Below are 22,421 nucleotides of genomic sequence, written 5' to 3'. Positions count from 1 at the left end.
AGAGGATCTTGACCCACTTGGCTCCTCCCTAGGCTTTTTAGGGCAGTGCAGAATGCTAGCAGTGTGGTGTTCTCACTCAGAAATATAGATAAGGTCTCTCCTTAATCACAATCTGTAGGGTCAGGGTTAACCATAGGAGAAACCTCGACTACAAGACATAGTTAAGGAGGAAAGACCATAACTATCAACCCAGGTTTGGACAGCATGTTAAGCCAAACCTTGGCTTCGCTGCCATGCTGTACTGACCTAAAAAGTCCAGGCTGCAATCATCTTAGGAGCTAGCATGTCTGCATGGGGCATAGTATAGTTTAGCATGATTTAACCTTGAAAGCCCTATACGGCCTAGGACCCTCGTACCTACGGGACCGCCTCTCCTGGTATGCCCCACAGAGAAACTTACGGTCTTCAAATAAAAACATCTTGAAGGTCCCAGGCCACAGAGAAGTTAGGCTGGCCTCAACTAGAGGCAGGGCTTTTTCGGCCGTGGCTCCGATCTGCTGGAACACACTGTCACAAGACACCAGGGCCCTGCGGGACTTGACATCTTTCCGCAGGGCCTGCAAGACAGAGCTGTTCCACCAGGCCTTTGGCCAGGGCACAGCCTGACTCCTTCCCTCGGCAATCTTCGCGGAGCTCTGGCCCAATGGTTGCCAGTGGCTTGAATTAATAAATTTTATAATGAATGATTTTAGAGTGTTGTTTGTGCTGTACTTTTGTACTGTTTTATTGTTGTTAGCTGCCCTGAGCCCGGCTTCGGCTGGGGAGGGCGGGATATAAATAAATTTATTTATTATTTATTATTATTATTATTATGTGGCTCAATTGCCTTGAAGTAGAATTTAGGAGTCCCTTGACCTGCTTTTTTAAAATGCATGCAACATAGGAAAAAAATGTCATTCTTTGCCGAGTTATGCCTGCAATCCAGATCATAGCTAATAAACAGGAAGCCTCATCCTTTTTTGTGGTAGCAATTGTATTCCCTAGTGTCAACACAGTTCTTCCTTTGATGAAAGAATGTGTTACTTGCTTCACTGTTATATAGTTCCTTAAATTTAATTCCACACTGTTTTAGAAACTGATAAATAAGCACAAGCTCAGATATCCTTTTCTCCTGCAACAAATGCATGAGGCAATCAATAATATCCAGCTAAATTCATTCTAGTCTCCCAGCTCTTTCCCCTGATTACAATCTTTCCGCTAACCCTCTTATTTGCATATTTTATTTTATTTTATTTTATTTTATTTTATTTTATTTTATTTTTAAAAAAAGCTCTGTAGCTTTGCCATCACAGAATCTTCCAATAAGTTGCCAGATACGCTTTTAACATTCTGTAATAAAGGCATTTATTAGGTATGTCAGATAGCATAAAGTAAGATTTGAAGCAGTAGAATTCAAAGCATGAAACTCGTTTTAATGTAAAGTTGTTATGTTAACTCCAGCATCTCGATTTTCAGCTGTTTTTTCACTGTGTTTCTTGGCTTTCTGAAAGGTCAACAAGGCAGTAGTTAATATAAAAAGCCATGTTAATGTAAAATTACTTTTCTGGAATCTGTTCTTAGTTATGGGGGTTTCCCCAACCCACTGGGTCAGATATAGACAAGCACATAGGAAGTCTTGTTGCATCAGCACATAGGAAGTCTTGTTGCATTAATGGGTGACTTCACTGATAGAACACTTGGTCTTTTAGCAGGAGTGCTACCCTACAGGGATGCCAACAGGATTTCCTGAGGTTTATGCTTCGTTTAGATTGGGTCCCCTACACCACCATCACTTCCAATCTGGAACATAAAAATAGGTTTGTTTTCCATTGTGATGGATAACAGCTGGAGTTCATTTTGCCACAAAGATTACAAGTCCCATACATTCAAAATATGATTAAATCATGACATGGGTTTGAAAATGCACAAGATTTACAAATAAAAAACACGGTGCCCTTCTTGTTCTGAATGCATAATCCTAAAATATTTGTGCATACAGTCCTCCTATCTAAGCATATTTACTTGGAAGCACTTGTTTAAGAGGAATATTCTCTAGTAACTATTTAGGATTGTTGGTGTGCAACCAGATCCTAAGCATAATTTACTCAAGCAAGTTCTGTTTGTTCCCATGTAGATGTGCATTTGTGTGCAGCCTTAATTTCTGATGACTTGGGCTAGAAACAGCTGAGGTATTTATTAAGTAGATTGAAAGGAACTTACAGCTTGTACAAAAGCAGGGAATGCATTGAGTTGCCTTTGCAGCTGATGTCATTGTTTTATCACTGCATGGACTGATGTAGTTAGGGGAGGATATTCAAAATGTGTTATACGGGGTATATTATTATTATTATTATTATTATTATTATTATTATTTATTATTATTATTATTATTATTTAAGTTGATCTCCAAATACCTTGTGGATTGAATTTGGGTAAAAACCCTGGTTCCTTGAATGAGGAAATTTTACCTTTATTGCCTTCAACAAGTATGTCTTCCAGAAGCTTCTCCAGTATTGGGCCATAGTCTTGGTACTGATCTTCTGAGATTTTCATGCCAATTTCAAAGGGAACAGTGAACTAAGGAAAGTTGCAGGACATTAAGATTAGACTTTATTACTACTATTTATTATTACCATATACCCACACAACTCAGGGCAGTTCACAACATAAAAACACATTATACCACCCCAAACTATTACACTTTGTAGGCAATATTTATAGAACTAAATACCTTTTTTCTATAAGTAAAGGTAAATGGACCCCAACCATTAGATCCAGTCGTGGCAGACTCTGGGGTTGCAGCGCTCATCTCGCTTTAGTGGCCAAGGGAGCCTGTGTACAGCTTCCAGGTCATGTGGCCAGCATGACTAAGCCGCTTCTGGTGAACCAGAGCAGCGCACGGAAACGCCGTTTACCTTCCTGCCAGAGCGGTACCTATTTATCTACTTGCACTTTGAAGTGCTTTTGAACTGCTAGGTTGGCAGGAGCAGGGACCGAGCAACAGGAGCTCACCCCGTCGCGGGGATTCGAACCGCCGACCACAGCACCACCCGCGTCCCTTCCTGTTTTCTATATCTGCTATTAAAGCCTAAAATAGCCAAAGAACTAGTTGGCCTCCAAAAAAACAGGCAAGAGCATTCATATCCAAATTACAAAGTGCTCACCACGTAGCTTGGTCATTAACCATTTTTCAGAATCTGTGTGTACAAATGATTTCCATGAAGGGCTAGCCCAAAACATTTTGCTGCCTGAGGCAGCAGGGGACAAGATGAAAAGATGACTGGACTGACAACTGAATCTTATTTCAACACTAATGAAGGGATAACATCCTCCACTAAACCTCTGTCTTTCAACAGAAAGGAAAGGGTTCAGGGGTTATGAAGAACAGCCATGGGAGTGCTGCTGCTGTGTCCCGCCAGCACCTGCTGCCTGTGGCAGTTGCCCCACTTTGCCTAATGGGAGGACTGGATCTACTTCCAGAAGAAAGGGCCTAGTTTCCATTCTTTATAATTTGTTACATTTGGAGTTTTGTGGTCAATATGGAAGGGTTAAGAACTGTGTGGGAAGTTGCCACATAAGAGCTTCCATTTCAGAAACCAGTCTGAAACAACCTCATCTGCAGTGCACAAGTCATTTCTGCAGACATAGCACCTTACTCCTGCATGACTTTGTTGTGTTCCTGGTGCAAGAGAGACTGGAAATCCTTATTGTACCTGTGGTGGCCCTGTGACACTGTCACAACGTTCTGGGAACAGGCATTTGACACTATTCTGGACATTGTATGACAAGACTGTAGAGACAGACCAGACCCTGCTCTATTTCGTCAGTATATACAGAGAGCCACAGAAATAGTTTATCCATGCCACAAGGACATTATTTTGTTTCAGACGCAGCAAGAATGCAAAGCAGCCAGTTATCAGCAAAGCTTATCCAATTCTTCTGTTTGTACCTTCTTCTCTCAAGGTTATTGAAAAACCTAAAGACCAAATTAGGTGGTAAAGAATGTCCCATACACAGAGAGTAGTTTCTGGGTCCTGTCCTTCATTATCTCATTCTTTTTGCAAATAAGAATCCTGTTCAGTGGCTAGATATGAAATACTAAAAAGACTTTGGTTACAACCCCTAGCTGCCCTGTAAGCAAATGAAAAATAAAAGTTTTTAAAGTGAGTAGAAAGAGGCAAGAGATCCGAGACCCAACATAAAAGATTCAAGGTTCGGGCCCTTTGGGTTACCCATACTGTAATCATATCCCTGCGCATGAGGTTATCTGTATATGCACTGATTTCTGGCTAGAGTATGATTTTGGGCAGTGGCTATCTGTACATGAAAATGCTAAATGCTATGTCTTAAATTATGGGGGTTCCCCCCCCCCTTTTGTTAAGATACGATGTACATCAGTAAAATGTTTTGGGAGGAGGGGAAATATTTTACTCTTAATTTGTGTGGTACAAGTTGATTTGGGGCAGCAGGGGTGGGGAGTACCAGACCCTCTGTGTCCCTATTTTCCAGGGACCATCCCAGTATCTGATTTGACCCCACTTTTCCTTAAGATGTCCCTATTTTCAATGGAGAAATGTTGGAGGGTATGGAGTTATCTGACCCCCAAGCTGTCTGAGGGCAATCCTGTACAGGGAAGGTTTTTTATGTTTAATGTTTTATTATGTTTTTATATATGTTGGAAGCTGCTCAGAGTGGCTGGGGCAACCTGGTAAGATGTGTGGAGGATAAATAGTAAAATTACCATTATGAATGGGACGTCCCTATTTTTATTGGAGAAATGTTGGAGGGTATGGAGTAGTTACCTTTATTTCTATTTCATTGCTGTCTCTCTCAGTCTCACTTCCATGAACATCCAAAAATGTTTCTGCATCTCGGCGATGGAACTTTGTTGTAGGTTTTGGGGAGACTTTTCGCTGCTAAAAACAAATCACATGCAAACCCAATAGGCAAATGATTAACTGTCCAGGATGAAACACCTTTTGATAAAGTATCAGTGTGGGGCCGTAGCAATGTGTTCAGCATTTACCTGAGTTTTTGGTTGTTCGGGACTTAAAAAACTGGAACCGGCTGTGGTGGTCTCTGTCCAGAGAGAACAGATAAGAAGCATTCCTACCACCATGTTTCTGATAAACATGGTTGTCTTTAAAAGATGCCTGTGATTCAAGCTGTATCAACCTGCAACACAAAGAAAACTGGTGCATCCTAAAATAAACTATTTGTTTTAAACTCAATAGGCGAATCACATGAACTGCTAAAGTTTTAATTAGCCCATCATTTAATAAAATTTGGCACATAGAGCCAGGATCCCCATACATTAATGAACTTGGTATATAATGTTTTTAAGAATGTAAAACAATGCTTAGCAAGAGGTAGAAAAATGTCTTACCCAGTACTTCCTGCACGTATGAATTAATGGAGAGCAGTGTTGAAAGCCTTTAAATAGTCACCAGTGATGTTTGCTTTGTGTACATAATACCTTTCAGTCCAAGTAGTATTAGGGATTCCTTGGAAACACATTTCAATTAAGTTAAACAGTAAGCGTAAGGAAATGTGTATGATACATTAGCTTCAAGAAACTAATGTTTTTCTGGGGGAAATCTGTTTGATTTGTCCAAGAATTTTTATATTGCAAGGGTAAAATAATAAGATACAGCTAGCACAAATACATATGCACACGCACACACACACACACAAACACACAGTGCTTTTTTCTGGGGGGATGCATACCCCTAAACCTTTTTGTAAATCCCAATTTGAACTATAAAATCACTATAGTGATTTTCTTGAGTCAAAATGAGAGTACCGTGGTACCTCAGGTTAAGAACTTAATTCGTTCCAGAGGTCCGTTCTTAACCTGAAACTGTTCTTAACCGGAAGCACCACTTTAGCTAATGGGGCTTCCTGCTGCCGCCACACGATTTCTGTTCTCATCCTGAAGCAAAGTTCTTAACCCGAGGTACTATTTCTGGGTTAGCGGAGTCTGTAACCTGAAGCGTCTGTAACCTGAGGTACCACTGTACCCCTAAAAAATTTTAAAGAAAAAAAGCAGTGTGTGTGTGTGTGTGTGTGTGTGAGAGAGAGAGAGAGAGAGAGAGAGAGAGAGAATTCCTGGATGGCAAGATCCAAGTTTGAGACAAGTACTATTCTTTGGTGAGAGAACTCCAGTGCAGATTTTAAAGCCACAAAACAAAACGTGGAAATATAGGCAGTTAGACCTTTAAAATATGCCCCTCTGAGTCCCAAAATGTCCCCTTAAAAAGAAGTCTCCCTCTTACCCCAGCATAGGGAAAAGACTACACATTTGGCAAGTTAAAAAATGGTTTACTTACAAACTATCCAAAGATCAGATTCAGAAAAGTTGCACAGGCAATAAAACTTGCTTGGTTGCAAAGTGGTAAAAGTTCCTAAATGATTGATATAGGAACACCAGAATGGCTGGTAAGAGCCATGCAGTTGAGCTGCAGCAACCTGCTCAAACCTCTTCACATGCTGAGCTTCTCAGGTAGACTGGGGAGAAACAATAGGCTTGATTACCTATTTCCTCCCAAGGTAAGGGAAGTGATATAGCGAATCCTGGCATGACATCTTACTCTGGTATTAACCTTTAAATGCATTAATTAGATTTTAGCAGGTTAGTTATATGAGACTTGTTACCCCACAGATATCCTCATAAATGGGAAGTTCCACACACAAACATGATGCAAATTAATTCCTCACTCTTTGCTCCCAATGCCCTTCTTCCTGAACTTGCAGCACTGGTTGATGGCTTCTGAAAATCCAGTTTTGGGGAAATATGCTAGAGATCCTCTGAGATCATTACCTGTTGAGCCAGAGCAAGCCTTAGTCTGGTTCCTTCTCATTTCTCCCTGCCTCCCCTCCTGCTGCTCCTTTTGTGCATTGCTCTTCAACAGGTGGACCAGGACCCACTTCACAATGTGATCCAAGGTTGTTCACAACAGTCAGCAGCACTAACACTATACAAATATATGGTCTGATTAAGAATTGGGTTCCCAAATGCAAAGTTTGGGTTGAAGGTGGATCCCAAGTCTGAAAAAGTTGGAGACTACTTCACTAGAGTGGTGGGTGGGATGGGAAGGGGCTGTGCCATGTTGATCTAGTGGCAATCAAGATAATTATCATTATCATGGTGTGTAGGAGTGTAGTGTACCCTTTCTACCTGCTGGTTCTTACCTCCCAAATCTTAAATGGTATGAGGCCAGGATATTTGAAAGCACCACCTCTTCCCACAGAATCCTGCCTGTCCATTAGGGCCTTGCTCTGCATCCAATCTCAGCTACAGCTGCATGCGCCATGAGACTGGATTCACATCCACACCATGCATCTAAAGTACAGTACTCTTTATACCACTTTAAGGCACAACTTGCCTCAAAGAATCCTGGGAACTGTAGTTTGTTAACAAAGGCCTTAACAAACTAGAGTGCCCAGGGTTGTTTTGGAGAAGCCGTGACTTTTCTGTTGCCACAACCAATTCTCACCCTAGAGAAGTTCATTTGGGCTTTACGCTTTTAAGCCTTTGACATGCTGTTACGACTTTCAAAAAAATCACCTAGCTTTTAGTTTTAAGATTTTCCCCCCTCCTTGCAAATGATGCTGGTTTTATTTTGTTGCCATTTTTAGTTGCAGTGCTTTTGTGAACTGCTTTGAAAGGAGGACTATCTACAACATATTTAGCTATATTGCAAAAATATAAATAATTTTTTTAGCTAGAGAACATTTTTTTTTTGGTTCTGTGGGAAACTAAAAATTCTACATATTCCTCTTTCGTTTCCCTGTTTGTGTGATAGTTTCAGTATGGTTAAATTGATCCAAACTACTCAAAAAGCAGTTATTGGCTTTTCCCAGTTACTTCTTATAGTTTGGCTGTGATCCTAAGCTTACTTGTTGGAAGTAAATTCTTTTGAACTGAAGGATAAGTAGGATTGCAAATCATGCTACCAACAGAAGGCAATAAATCATTTTCCATGCAGCAGAATGCTCTAGTAAAGATCCTTAATGTACCCAATATATTACCTAGCAAAGTGCCTAATATGTTCCACAGCACCATAGGTGTTTTTTTTTAATTGAGTATGAGGGTACAACCACAACACTGGCAAATATGCCTCCCTCTTTAGGGAGGGAAGTTTGTACTTTTTCCAGCATGGTAGATTTCTCCATTCCATTTTTCACACCTTTAAAAAAAAACAGAGACATATGGCTTGGGTGATGAGATTCTGAGCTAGTGATGGAAACTGTAGACAGAAAGGTAACAAGTAAACCTGACCTTTTGTGAAGGTTTTGCTATGAAAACAAAGCATTCGCTTTGGTCTGGGTTTCAGGGGCAAGAGGGCAACATTTATCAGCTGAAAACATCTCTCTTTGCTACGGCACTGACATAATAGCTTGAGCTATAAGTGTTCTCGGAAATACTGGCCTTATATTTATCCCCCCAGTGAAACAGAATGTTACAGTTGTTAAGTGTTTAAGCCAACATCTATAAAGGGAGAAAACTACTCAAATCTGAGATACGTACAAATAATGCTTATAGCAAATTTAGCAGCGGCTTTGGCATTCCCTTTTCGGAGGCCCCCACTGAGCCAGCTCTTTGGTGATCTTCCACCAGCCAGTGAAGGTCATCTGAATTTAGACAGGCCAGTCTGCCAGGGTGGTTTATTTTGCTGTTGCTGATCTTATCTGCTCTTAATTTTATCATTGGCTTTGTGGCTTGATTTGCTTTTATATTGTTTTAATATAATTGTAGCCAGCTTGGGTACGTAGGGCATTATGAGGGATGTAAAGTGGTCAAAACACATCACATACATTACTGTATATCAAAATCCTCACAGGAGCCTGTTCAGCCTAACACTGCAGATGCTCATGTCTGCAATCCTTTGCTCACTTTCTTGGAAGCCCCACTGAACATAAGGGGTCTTACCTTTGTGTGCGCATGCATAGGATTGCATGTGTGGTCACAGCCGAGGTGAGATTTGAACAAGGCACTTCTCTGCTCACAACTCAAGCAATTTATAAACTGCTCAATTACTATCTTCTCTAGGTGGTATACAGATAACACACAATAAGGATAAAAATCAGTGAAAACTATTAACAGCAGAATTCAGTTAAAGTGCCTGCTGGAATAAAAGGCTTCAGTAGGCATTAGATGTTCAAAAAGGGAAGGGGCCTATTTGTCGCAGCTGGAATGGAGTTCCATAAAAGTAGGCCCACATGAATGCACAGCTGCTGGTGCATATAAGCCAGGCTTCCTCAACCTCAGCCCTCCAGATGTTTTTGGCCTACAACTCCCATAATCCCTAGCTAGTAGGACCAGTGGTGGTCTCAAAATGGGAATTGTAGTCTCAAAACATCTGGAGGGCCGAGGTTGAGGAAGCCTGATATAAGCCATGGGTAGGCAGACTAAGGCCCGGCGGCCGGATCCGGCCCAATTGCCTTCTAATCCAGCCCGTGGACGGTCCAGGAATCAGCGTGTTTTTACATGAGTAAAATGTGTGTTTTTATTTAAAATGCATCTCTGGGTTATTTGTGGGGCATAGGAATTCGTTCTTTTTTCCCCTTCTTCAAAATATAGTTCGGCCCCCCACAAGGTCTGAGGGACAGTGGACTGGCCCCCTGCCGAAAAAGTTTGCCGACCCCTGATATAAGCCATGCATCCTTGCCATGGGGGACCACTAACAGCGACTCCCCTGAAGTCCTCAGTGATCAGACAGGGCTATAATGAATCAGACAGTCCTTGAGGTATCCTGCACCCAAGTTGTCAAGGGCCTTGTAAATTAACACAAGAGCCCTGAACCTGGCCTGGTATGCAGCCAGTGCAAGCTTTTGAGTGCCTCAGTTATGTGCTGGTGATATTGCCTGTCCCCATCAGCAATCTATCCATAGCTTTTTGCACCAGGTAGAGCCTCCATACTACCGTACTTTTCCATCTATAAGACACCCCCATGTATAAGACGCCCCCTATTTTGGGGGACTCAAATTTAAGAATATGGGGGGAGATGGCATACAGTTGTTGAGCTTTTTTTGGGGGGGGGACTGCTAAAAATCGCTCACCCGCACACATCTCAAAATCCACCTCCTGTCTGTCCCATCACCAGTAGAAGCTGTCAATCACGCACCCAACTGCTGGAGCGTTGGCCAATCAACACCACCCACTGATGCACCAACCAATAACACACACAATAGTTGCTGACAGACGCGGCAGCAACCAAGCAAACGTCCACCCTATGCACTACTCATGTATAAGATGACCCCCACTTTTTAGAATGATTTTTAAAGGGGGAAAAACATAGTCTTATTCACAGGAAAGTACGGTAGTTCAACCCTGTGCTGACACAGGAAATTCACCCCTACAAGTGACAGGCAGAAACTCACCCCGTGTTTAAATTTGTTGCTTCAGGTCCTACCCTCTGGAGCATCAGAAAAAAATGGCTCCAACATCTTTATGATAGATTGTCATCATATCACATCTAAATAATCTCTTTTATGGTGAAAAGTTGAAGGAGTTGGAGGAGTTGCTCTCCAGACTCCTCACCTTCATTTGGCTTCCTTCTCTGTACACATTCCAGATTGTTGATACCCTTCTAAAACTCCAGACACATTACTGCACATGATATCTGACGGAAGCAGAATAGGAGACTGAAAAGAACTAGCCTGCTTGAAAGACAATAGACTTAAGAAATGATTGTTGTCCTCATATCTGGCTCTTAATACTTTTGACTTGGTCAGATTTTACTGCTGCCCCATCTCCTTCCCTGTCACACAAGCAGATTTTGCTCTTCTTAAGCTCTTGCTGTTTTCACTCTACTTGTTTATGAAGTAACCTTTGGACAAAAGGAAAAGCAAGCTTTGGACCAATAACTTGATGATACATATTTACAGGGGGAGAAAATATATAAAATAACCTCTGTAAAAAAGTAGCCTTCTTTCCAAACAGTTGAGATTGTTTTGATCAGACTTTATTTTTTCTTTTAAACAAAAAGAGGTACACAAAGTGGCTTAGAGTTTATTAGCTTGATAATATTTTGGAGGTCAATTTCACAAGTACTTGCAACTAATAGAAGGGCAAACTGTAGAACAAAAGCAACTTTGAATTTCTGGTAATCCTTCTCCACGTTTAAATGGCAGTCTCCATCTCTCTTGCTTAAGTTCAAATTCTGTATTAGGCATCTGATGCAGAGTTTCTTTCTTTTTGTTGAAAGAGAAAACATTACCAGGCTTAAAATGATAAGAAGACTGTAGTAAGTATAACAAGTCATTCTGAAAGCGAGAGATTGATCCATAGAAACTTTTCCTCTCCTCCTAATGGAGAGGAGTTAATGGAAGGCTTATCAAGAGTTTCCCAGCAAATTAATGAAGAAAATGAAGTGATGCTTAAAAGAAAAAGAAAAAATCTCACTGCAACTGAGCAATACCTTTTGATGTACAGTTTGCCTTGAATTTTATCAAGTGTCAATTAAGGCAAAATGCTATGGTATGTATAGCTTTCCTGAAACGTTAGCTTTGCTTGTGCCAGATCAAATAAATTTGGTTTAATAAGAAAAGTAGTAAAAATCATGTCTATTTCCTTGCATTGATAATTTGGGATTGATGTTAACCCATTTGTCACTGTTCATTCTGTTGCCCTTCTGTAATAGCAGATACTGCTCCCTGGCCCTTATTAACATCGCTGATGCATGCCCACTGTCCATCTACAGATTCTTTCCATAAAGTTACCTGTAAAAGATCAGAATAAGAGTGTTTAGTTCTTGCCCAGGTTTTAGAATCCACTGCACTTGGCAACATGAGTTTATTCTGAAAATTTCCCCTTGCCAATAGTTGCCAGTCATTCCATATTTGAGGCAGCACAGTATTCCCACTCCAAACAGATTCAAGTAAATTCACACAAGGCAAGCTTATGTTTAAATTTAACTTCTTCCAACATTGCTAAAGTCAATACAACTTAGTGAAAATATGGTTAACTGATGTCTGTTTTTAACTTTTAAAAAAGTTATTAAACTTCTAGAAAAAGTAGATTCCTCTCCCCCCCCCCCCACTGCTAGAACCTAGGAAGATATAGGCCTGGTTTAGACATGATGATCTTGGTATAGTAAGCTTTATCTTAGTAAATCAAGAACAAACCTTGGGTTTGTGCACTCTCCTCCTCTGTTTCCCACACTGAAGTGCAAGACTTGCAGCCTTTTGTTAATTTATTTTCCCTATATATCCAAATTGGGAAGCTGGTTTATTCTCTGACAACAAATAAGGATCAGAACTGAAAAATTTGGATCTCATGAGCATAAGAACTAGTTAGATTGATACCTGCATATGGCCATGTGACTGAAAGTATAAGAATAAAATGCTTTACACTCACTTTATTATCTCCTCCAGACACTGCAAGAATATTTGCAGTAATGGACCAGCTAACATGCCAGACTACGTCATTGAACTTGTGTAGCAATTTTGGTGACCATGAATTTCCAGAGGGATCATCACACATCCAGATAAAAACTCTGCCATCCTAGAAAAACAACAAGCAAAGCTGTAAGGACAAGGGCAAGCTCACATTCAGCACTAAATACAGCAAGGCCTCCTTATCAAGGGCATCTTATTTTCAGAACCACTCAGGCAGCATCCCAAAGGCATGTGGCTGCACCATTTAGAAGCCCATAATTGTTGGCCCCTAAAAATACTGTATACATTTCCAACAAGCAAGTTTACAGACATAGCATATTGACACAGGTCAGAGGTGAGAAACTTGTAGTATAATAATATATAGAGGGTACAATTCCCATCATTCCTGACCGTTGGCCCTACTGGCAGGGGTTGGTGGGAGTTGGTGTCAAACAACATCTGGAGGGCAAAGTTCCCCATCCCTGGATAGGTTTTACCTGGATTATATTGCTTCAAACTTTAAGTGTGCCATTGTACAAGTGAACATGGCAGGCTTACTTTTACTATTTTTACTATTACAGTGGATGCTTGGGTTGCAAATGTGATCTGTGCGGGAGGCACGTTCGCAACCCACAGTGGCACATCTGTGCACGCGTGGGTTGCTATTCGGCGCTTCTGCACATGCGCAACCGCCGAAACCCAGAAGGAACCCATTCTTGTACTTCCGGGTTTCGGCACGTCCATAACCTGAAAAAATGCAACCTGAAGCATCTGTAACTCGAGGTATGACTGTATTAAATAAATAAGTATCACTGTTAACATGCCAGCTTTCCGTATGCAGGGAGATAGATAGATAGATAGATAGATAGATAGATAGATAGATATAGATAGATATATTTACATGGCACATCAAATATGCATCCCCAAATCTGAAGACTAGTGGAGACTCCTGGAGGAGGAAGGATTGGTGAAGTGATTTTTGCTGATCTCCTCTTCTTCCTGAAACCCTCTGCACCACTTTCCACACTGCAGTGGTACTTCGGGTTAAGAACTTAATTCGTTTTGGAGGTCTGTTCTTAAACTGAAACTGTTCTTAACCTGAGGTACCACTTTAGCTAATGGGGCCTCCTGCTGCTGCGCCACTGCCACGTGATTTCTGTTTTCATCCTGAGGTAAAGTTCTTAACCTGAGGTACTATTTCTGGGTTAGCGGAGTCTGTAACCCGAGGTACCACTGTACTCTGATTTTGGGGAGATACAGGGGAAGGGAAGAATTGGTGAAAACCACCTCTCTCTCTTCCCCAACCCTATCTTCCAAATAACTTTCTATTAGCTGAATTTCACTTATGGAATCTCTGGATCCAACCACAGCTTCTAAGCAGAAGGTGGTGGTCTCAGGAGCTTTCTTTGCCTATAGTAGCTAAATGTTATATGAAAAGTAACTGTATATAATTTACTCCATTCAATCTCTACCTGTGAGCAGCTGGCAATAGTACTTGTTGGCAAGCCTATGGAGGGGGCCCAGGCTACATCTCTGACCCAGTCACTGTGAGCTTCAAGTTTTTGTTCTTCTTTCCACTGGCCATCTTCTTCTCTGGCAGGATTCAAGGGAGAAAGGTGCAATTTTAGAAAGAGCAAAACAAAACATCTTCTCATCGTATTTCCCATGCAGACGCTTATTATAGTGTTGTAATACTGGCTGTCAGTTATCTGGGCCCAATTTAAAGTGTTGGTTTTAACCTATAATGCCTTAAGTGGCTTGGGACCAGAGTAACTCAAGGACTACCTCTCTCCATATGAACCTGCTCAGACCCTGAGATCATCCTCTGAGGCCCTTTTTCATGTGCTTCCTTCCATGAGAGGTCTTGAGGGTGTCAATATGAGAACAAGCTCTTTCTACGGTGGCTCCCTGTTTGTGGAATGCTCTCCCCAGAGAGGTTCAGTTTGTGCATTCATTATACACCTTTAGGCACCAAGTGAAAACGTTTTTCTTCAAGCAGGCCTTTGGCTGACTGACATCCCATATCCTTTTAAATGTATCATGGCATGGGGGGATTCTTGGTTTGTTTTTGTTCTTATATTTAATTATGTATTTTGCGCTCTTTATATGGTAATTTTATTTTGTGAAATGCCCTGAGATCTACGGATGACTATATAAATTTAAATAATAACAGTAATAACAATAAAAAATGCTAACCTTCCACAAAACAAGAGCAAAAACCTAAAGTTGGGACAGCCATTCTGTCAAAGCAACACTACAACACTACAAATCACGGGCTGATCCTATACCCAAGATACATAAAGGAGAAGAATTTCATAAAGCCTTGTTCCGACAACCCACTTCAATGATAACATAAGGGTTTTGGAGGACTTTCTGTTTTAAACAGCAGCTTCCCATGCCATATTTGAAGCTGCCTGTGAATATGGAGGTAATTTTTTGTAAGTCTCTTCAGAAGACAGCTGCTATTTGAAACTCCAGATAAAGCCATTTGGGCTCCAAGACGTGGATGTGCATGCACAGATGCACACATTGGAATGAAAGTGAGCGAGGTTAGTCAGAAATAAACCCTTTAAAGCAATTTTAATACCTTGGAAGGAGTGTGGGTGGGGGGAGGTTGAAAAGAGGAAATACAAAGAAAGGTCCGTCATATTGGAAGACTTTAGGTAAATTTGACAGGACAACTTACTTCCAAATCTTGATAAGGTTATCACAGCCGCCTGATGCAAAACGCTTAATGTAGTTTGGTTTTTGGCTTGATGGCGGTTCTATAAGGCTTCCTGGTACAACTGCAGGGGCCCAGCTAACAGCATTGCAGCCAATCTATGCAAGAACACAAATTTATGCAGTTTCTTCCTATTTGCAGCCAAAGCAAGCATCCAAATATTTCTTAACACAACTAACATAATGGCAGGATACTTACTGAAGTAGCATACTAAGCATGCCCTTTATCATGCTATTCTGAATACTTTTACATTAAACAGAATAGTACAATTATATTGAGAAATGAAGGCCCTGAGTCAATGCCAACTTTTTCATCTTATTTATTTGGACTTATGAAACTGCCTTTCACTGCCAGAGGATCTAGACAGCTACTGCCTATTATACTAGCACCAGCTCTCTGTTTTTTATTTTATTTTAAGGCAGACATATTTTCCAGTCCTATTACCAGGATTTTCTTAAATGGAAACATCAGCAACTGATCTTTGGACTGCCTTCTTCCACATATGCACTCTAGCCACTGGGGTATGGGCCTTCCCATATGTAAACATATTAGCTATGTTTTTGGACATCTGACATTCTATCAAAGTGGCTTTTCATTTTATCTTCAGTACTACAGAGCAGCAAAACTTTCTGCAACAAAATTGTGATTATTATATATTGATTTACATGCAACTTAATGTCAAAACAGGTTTCTATGCAGTTTACAAAGAATAAAATTGTTGCACAGACATTAAAATAAACATCCATATCTGAAATACACAATGAAAGAATCCCATTAAAATTACTCACTGTATGTGCATTGCTGATTTTTTTCACTTCCCATGTTCCATCACCACTGCAGCTTAGCAGAGAGATGGCCCCATCAGAGCTGCCACAAGCCAGGATCAATCCAAAGTCTTGTGGTGCCCAACATACGGAATTCACTGCCAGAAAACACAACAATTGGTTGAATTATTTATAAAGGCTACTTAAAAGTTGAGGGGAATTCATGTATACTTTGACCTGAATAGATTTGTCAGCAATGACTGAGGCAATCAGAGCAGAAGCCTAGGCTTGTTAGTTAGGTGGATTAAAAGTCTGTCACATTATGCTTAAAGCTTTTGTTTTTAAATAGCAACTAAGTTTTAGGAATTTTAGATGGTACCAAGGTAGATTTCTCTGACTGCACTTAAGACAGTACATAGTTTATTGATCCTAGTAACGCTTTACCAAAATTAGTATAATGTAACATCTGGAAATGGGGTTGATAGCAGACAGTTGCATTGTAATAACAGAAAAACACCACAGATGATTTTTTTATGCTGCATGCCAGGACTAAGATCCTTTCAAACTGGCTCACAATCAGAATGATAACAAAATGCAATAAAATGCCATTACCATTCCAGTCGGTATGGTTTTGTTTCCTAAATAAATTATTTTACTTTCACTGTCTGTGAAGTTCGGTCTTTAATAGAGCATTACACAGAAAAGGACAACTGACATGCAACAGAAGCTCAGTAGGCTCAATTAAGGAAGACCAAACAAAGATCTAGGACCAGCATGATTGCATGAAGTCTCTAATCAATGCATGAAAATTATAACTGAAGCAATTAAGTATTGTCGTATCTTGGAAGTCGAACGAAATCTGTTCTGGAAGTCTGTTTGACTTCCAAAACATTCGAAAACCAAAGCACGGCTTCCGATTGGCTGCAGGAAGCTTCCAAAAGAATGTTTGGAAACTGGAACAGTCACTTCCGGGTTTTGATCAGGAGCCAAAACATTCAAGAACTAGGCTGTTCGACTTCCAACGTACGACTGTACTCAGCTAGCTAGCAGGAAGAACCGCCAGTACCTGAAGAATCATGCCCTGTGTATTCATGTGCCTTTTCCCAGGTACCATTCTCCTCCTTCCAGATAATAACCTTCCTGTCATAGGAACAGGAAGCCAGGATGTTTCCATACATGGGATGAGCCCAGGCAACCTGCCAAACAGGGCCTTCGTGTCTACAAAAAGCAGAAGGAATTGGGGCGGGGGGATATTAGTGCACCAAGACTTTATTATCAAGAGCATTTACAAGCCATTCAGTGTCATGGAAATATTTTCATTTATGAATACATATTACCACTAAAATATCAAAGTGATATTTTGTAGTCAGAAATTCAGTATCTTTCCATATATTTTTATTTTTTAAAATTTCAGAGTGTGTACCTATTAGTACACCTTTTTAAAGGGAAATATATGGAATTTTCAGTTACAAAAATAGTCACTGTCTGGGAAACAGGGGCAAGGCATTTGCTGGACAAATCAGCCAAATTAACAACAAATTCCACAGAATCTTCTTCCTCTTTTAAAATCCCTTTCATCTAAATTCTTCTAAAATAAATATTTCAGCTCTCTGGTTCCTCAACCAAGGGTAGTACTCATTATGCCCAATGCCTTTTACTACAGCTCTTCTGTTGTTCATTCTTTCCTCTGCCCCACCACTATCCTGATGATTGTATGCTGAAATCTCTCCCCCCCCCCCGAAAATTAGGGATGGGGAACATGAAGCCTGACAGTTGTGTGTAGTCCTTAGATTAATTTTGTACAGTCCTTGGTCTAATTTCATGGGGGAGAGAAAACTTTTGCATTTGATCTGGCAAGAAGCTCTGGCAAGGAAAGGAAAAAATGGGGGGGGGGGGGCTGAAATTGGTAGAGTGATGGAAGGAGGGGGAGAAAGCCCCCTGTGGGAGTGATCTGTCCTTCCCTCTTAGCAGTGCGCTGGGCACAGCAGGACAGAGAGGGAGAGGAAAGGGGTGTCAGAAAAGGAGTTTGTGCTGGCATGCAGTCCCAATAGATACCGCCAAGAAATGCAACCCTTGAAAGAAAAAGGTTTTCTCTCCCTCAGACTGTGGTAACTGAAAATTGCAAAATATGAGACGTGTAAGTAATTCTGAGGCTTATTTTAGCCAATCATAAATGATACACTTTCAAAGAAGTGTTTTGCTAAACAGCTTTGAAGGAAGACATTATCAAGCAAATTGAAAATTGTGTATGTAAACAAAGCACATTACGTTTTCACCACTCTGCCCCCAAAGCCATTAATTGTACCCCTAAGCAGAAGCTGAAAATGGGGAATTTGTCATAGGATTATGTTGTATTTAACTGACTCACCCTCTTAAGTCAGCTATGAGAATTTGCCCTCCATTTCTTACATCAAATATTTTCACTGATCTGTCTGAGGAACAAGTTGCCAACCGCATGCCATAATAATCCATCTGAGCATCATGCTGGGAAGTAATAAAGAAGCTTTCATGATCATCTATAAATTCTGGATTGATCAATTAATACAACTGATTTTAAAATCTTAAAAGCAACAAATCCAAATGTGTAAAATGCTGAATATCACAGTGCAGTACAATGAAAAAGTGTAATCACACAACATTTTCCTGGAAAACCCAACTGCAGCCAATATCGTACCAGACTATAGTGATGACTATCAGGCAAAACGGGGATAGAGTCTCAAGAAGGCAGAAATTGCCCTGACCACCTCAGCTTCTAGTGGGAATAGGTAAAATTTAAGGATGGAGAGTATAAAGCAGTTTAGAATTATTGGGAAGGCCATGTTAACTTTATGCCACAATATTATCTGCTATTTTGATACAACATGGCTAAGCTGCAATAATATAGAATAGAACCTGCACCAAATAGTCAACTAAATTAATGGTAGGAGCAGGATTGGAAAGCTACTTACTACTCACTCAGAAAGTATCCATTATTTACCCTGGATAAGGCTTGTAGCAAGATTGCCATTAACAGCTTTTCACACCAGATGTACACAACTCTAAGTCCTGACTGACACAAATGGGAATTATGACAGAGCCCAGTTCTGGAAGAAATTGCAATGCAGAGAATGCCGATGGGTTGTGCCTTCCTCGGTTGCATTTTACCCACTCAGCCATATAGCTCCTACTGCTATAGTTTTTTGCTTTTTAAAAAAAGCATTTTCTGCTCATTGTCACAGTTTCCAAAAACCATAACACATAAAAAGCATTGTATCACCCTTCTCTATATACAACAAAATGCTGGTTCTATTAAAAAGGTCACAAAGCAAGACTTTTCCTAAACATAAAATCCAAAGGGAACTTAGCCACAGCATGCTCAACTCTCTCCCTGGATTCAAGCTTGCTATTTCACTTTGCCCCTACCATTCCCACCACTGCTTCCAAGCTCATCTCACAACTGAAATAGGTGGTCCCTTTAAGACAGTTGCTTAGGACAAATGTTCTGTCATTTACTTCATTCTTTTAAAATAAAGTTAATCATTACGATTTCTTACTTTTTTTGAGGGGATTTTTTTTTAAAAAAAAGCAAATACTTACGATCATGTCCTCATGAGAAGTGTCCACTGTATTAATTACAGACACCTAGTAGGAAAATATACAGCAAGACATTTTAAAATAAATAATAGAGTCCGACCCTAGAGTTTCACTCAATGATTAAAACATGCCATCTTTTGCTTCACGTTTTTATGTAAGGTTTGACTGCATTGTTTAATGGGTGTCCAAAAAGTTGAAATTGATTTAACCCTCAGGTGACTTTGCAGCATCCCCACGCGTACAATCACTTTCTGAACTCAGCAACCTGTGGATCTTCATTGACATCATTCTGAGATCAGTAGAGGTAGAATGTGACATAGCAAGTTAAAACTTGCACTTCAGAAAGCTTCCTGCTGCACTGTGTATATATATATATATATATATATATATATATATGTATAAAACAACATAAGATGAACCCCGCTAGATCAGTCTAAAGGCCTATCTAATCCAGCTTTCAGTTCTTGCAGTGGCCCGTGAGACACCTTTGCTGCAATATTCCCACAAGGAGGACATGAGCTCAATTGAACTTCCACCAAGATTCTCTGCAACCAATTCAGAGACAAATTGTCTCCGATACTAGAGATTAAATAGCTGCCATGACTAGTAAACCCTAATAGCTTTATCCACGACATATTTATAGCACTGGGCTCCATTCACCCCAGCACTACCAGCTTTATTTTTTCTTCTTTTTGCAGCCAGGGGTGGGGGGGCAGAAAATTGGAGGGGAGGGCTGGATCAGGCCCCACACTTGTGGCAAGTCTCCTGACTTAGATTATTTAAAGGGGAACCAGGCAAAAGCATGGACAATAGACCCTTTAGCAGCTATTGAATATGGCAGTTAAATGGAACTTCCAGCAAATACATCTGTTAATGTGGGAGCAGGGGGGTGCACTAAGCACTACTGCCTTCATGTCCTGGCTGTGGGCTTCCTGTTAAGAGACAAGATACCAGACCCTTTGGAGCTGACCCAGACCTTGGGTAGGCTTTGTTCTTAACAGGCACCTTATGTTTTTAAAGCGGCGCAGCTACTGCGAAAGTAAACACACGCAAACAAGAAAAGCCAATCCTTTACCCACGTAAAACAGTGTTTGTGTGTGTGTATGTGTCATGCTCACTGACCCCCCCTCCTATGGGAAAACAGGGGTGTAACAAGTACATGAGGGTGTCCCTGTTGGGTAATATGTGGCTTGCTCGGGAGATGGGGCTCAGCCCAGGAGTGGGCGACGGCTCTTTCCCCCGAGCCAGCCCCCCCAATCAATAATAATAATAATAATAATAATTTATTTATACCTTGCCCATCTGGCTGGGTTTCCCCAGCCACTTTGGGCGGCTTCCAGCAAAAATATTAAAATACAGTAATTCATCAAATATTAAAAGCTTCCCTAAAACCCATGTGTGGTGGGTAGCGGTGATGAGGACCCTCTGCAGGCTTGGCATCCCTTGGGAAAAGGCGTGCGAGGATGCCCCGTTACTAGGGGCAACCCCACGTCCAGCACCAGGGAAGCGCGTCCTCCCCACCCCCGCCCAGGGCACCCCCACCCCCTGGGCAAGCCGCGCCGGGGGCTAGGAAGGCCGGGCCCGAAGGGCTCAGCGCGGGGAAGTGGGCGACGGCCCCTCTTTATCCCTCTCGGAGCGCCCCCTCACCATGGTGACGGCCGGGGCGGAGGGGAGTCTCCAGCTGCACCAGCCGCTCTCTCGCTCTCAGCCGCTCACAGACGTGGCAAACCGCCGCCGAGACGCGCGTCCCACGATGAAGGCCTCCCGGCAGGGGAAAAACGGTCTTCCTGCTGCGCGCGCAAAGGTTCCGCTTGCCGCTCGTTCCGCCCTCCTTTCCCATCGGCTCCTCACGGGCGGAGGCCGCTCTCCCTTGGCAGTCCGTTCTCTCTGTTAATTCAGCCACTGGCACCTGCGGGCGCTGTGCTCATGGCGGGTCTTTGGGGAGCCCCGAGTTCAAATTCCACCTCAGCCCCCCCCCCTCATGCCGCTTCAGTTGTTCTCGCTCAGCTCCCGTTCCAACTTTTGTAAAATTAAGAATTGTTTCCTCGTGCTCTCACGCAGCCCTTTCCCCCCACAAAGGAAATTATACTGGCATTGTCCCTCTCTCCCGCCCAACTCCCTGCGATTTCCCTACGAGGTAGGGCAAGGGTGACTTACTCGAAGTGAGCACAGTGGCTGAAAACAACATTTGAGCCTCCCACCTATAAATACACTTCCCTGGCTCCCAAGGGCAATCGTGACTTGCCTCATAACTGCTGCTAAGAAGCTAAAAATGGGTTACGCATTTGTATATTGGAGTGAATGTATGCAAGAGAAGCTGAAATTGGCTTTCTTCTTCACAGCAGAAGATGTAGGATACAACCTCTGGGCCTGAATGAACTTATTCAAGAATGAGAAACTGAGGCAAATAGCACTGCAAGAATTCTAGGACTTTTTGGCAATAGAAAAGCTCTCAAATCTCTGGGTCTGGATGGCATCCACTGGAGATTGCTGATCTTTTTACCAGAAAATACAGTGGTACCTCGGGTTAAGTACTTAATTCGTTCTGGAGGTCCGTTCTTAACCTGAAACTGTTCTTAACCTGAAGCACCACTTTAGCTAATGGGGCCTCCTGCTGCTGCGCCGCCAGAGCCTGATTTCTGTTCTTATCCTGAAGCAAAGTTCTTAACCTGAAGCACTATTTCTGGGTTAGTGGAGTGTGTAACCTGAAGCGTATGTAACCTGAAGCGTATGTAACCCGAGGTACCACTGTATATATAAAATTTATCAGCCCCACACGTGCAGACTGGAAAGCAGGGGAATCTGAGAGATTAGCAGCCAATTAGTTTAATATATGTTGTGAGAAAATTGGTGGACAGTATCATTAAAGATGTAACTACCAAGCATAGAAGAACAAGTGCTGCAGAAGTAGAATCCACATGGGTTCTGCAAGGGTAAGTCCTGCCTCACAAAACTTTCAGAAAGTTGTTTGACAGTGTCAACAAGCATATAGATAGAGATGA

General features: G+C 41.5%; 2 protein-coding genes across 2 annotated transcripts; both read right to left on the bottom strand.

The window, feature by feature from the left end:
* Window positions 1-1,327: 1,327 nt before the first annotated feature.
* Window positions 1,328-7,347, bottom strand: GHRL (ghrelin and obestatin prepropeptide). Its single transcript, XM_079964221.1, has 5 exons — window positions 7,171-7,347; window positions 5,006-5,154; window positions 4,782-4,895; window positions 2,448-2,556; window positions 1,328-1,483 (listed from the first exon to the last, which is right to left on the bottom strand). The coding sequence occupies exons 2-5, from the start codon at window positions 5,111-5,113 to the stop codon at window positions 1,464-1,466; spliced, it is 351 nt and encodes a 116-aa protein (XP_079820347.1). The 5' UTR covers window positions 5,114-5,154; window positions 7,171-7,347; the 3' UTR covers window positions 1,328-1,463.
* Window positions 7,348-10,930: 3,583 nt separating this feature from the next.
* SEC13 (SEC13 homolog, nuclear pore and COPII coat complex component) lies at window positions 10,931-21,224 on the bottom strand. The gene is made up of 9 exons (XM_079963955.1): window positions 21,067-21,224; window positions 19,423-19,467; window positions 18,215-18,330; window positions 16,913-17,064; window positions 15,871-16,004; window positions 15,047-15,180; window positions 13,833-13,953; window positions 12,341-12,487; window positions 10,931-11,703 (listed from the first exon to the last, which is right to left on the bottom strand). The coding sequence occupies exons 1-9, from the start codon at window positions 21,067-21,069 to the stop codon at window positions 11,593-11,595; spliced, it is 963 nt and encodes a 320-aa protein (XP_079820081.1). The 5' UTR covers window positions 21,070-21,224; the 3' UTR covers window positions 10,931-11,592.
* Window positions 21,225-22,421: the final 1,197 nt, after the last annotated feature.

The sequence above is a fragment of the Podarcis cretensis genome (genome assembly GCF_951804945.1).
Source record: "Podarcis cretensis genome assembly, chromosome: 2".
Classification (NCBI taxonomy): Eukaryota; Metazoa; Chordata; class Lepidosauria; order Squamata; family Lacertidae; genus Podarcis; species Podarcis cretensis.
This window is presented reverse-complemented; position numbering and strand designations above follow the sequence as displayed.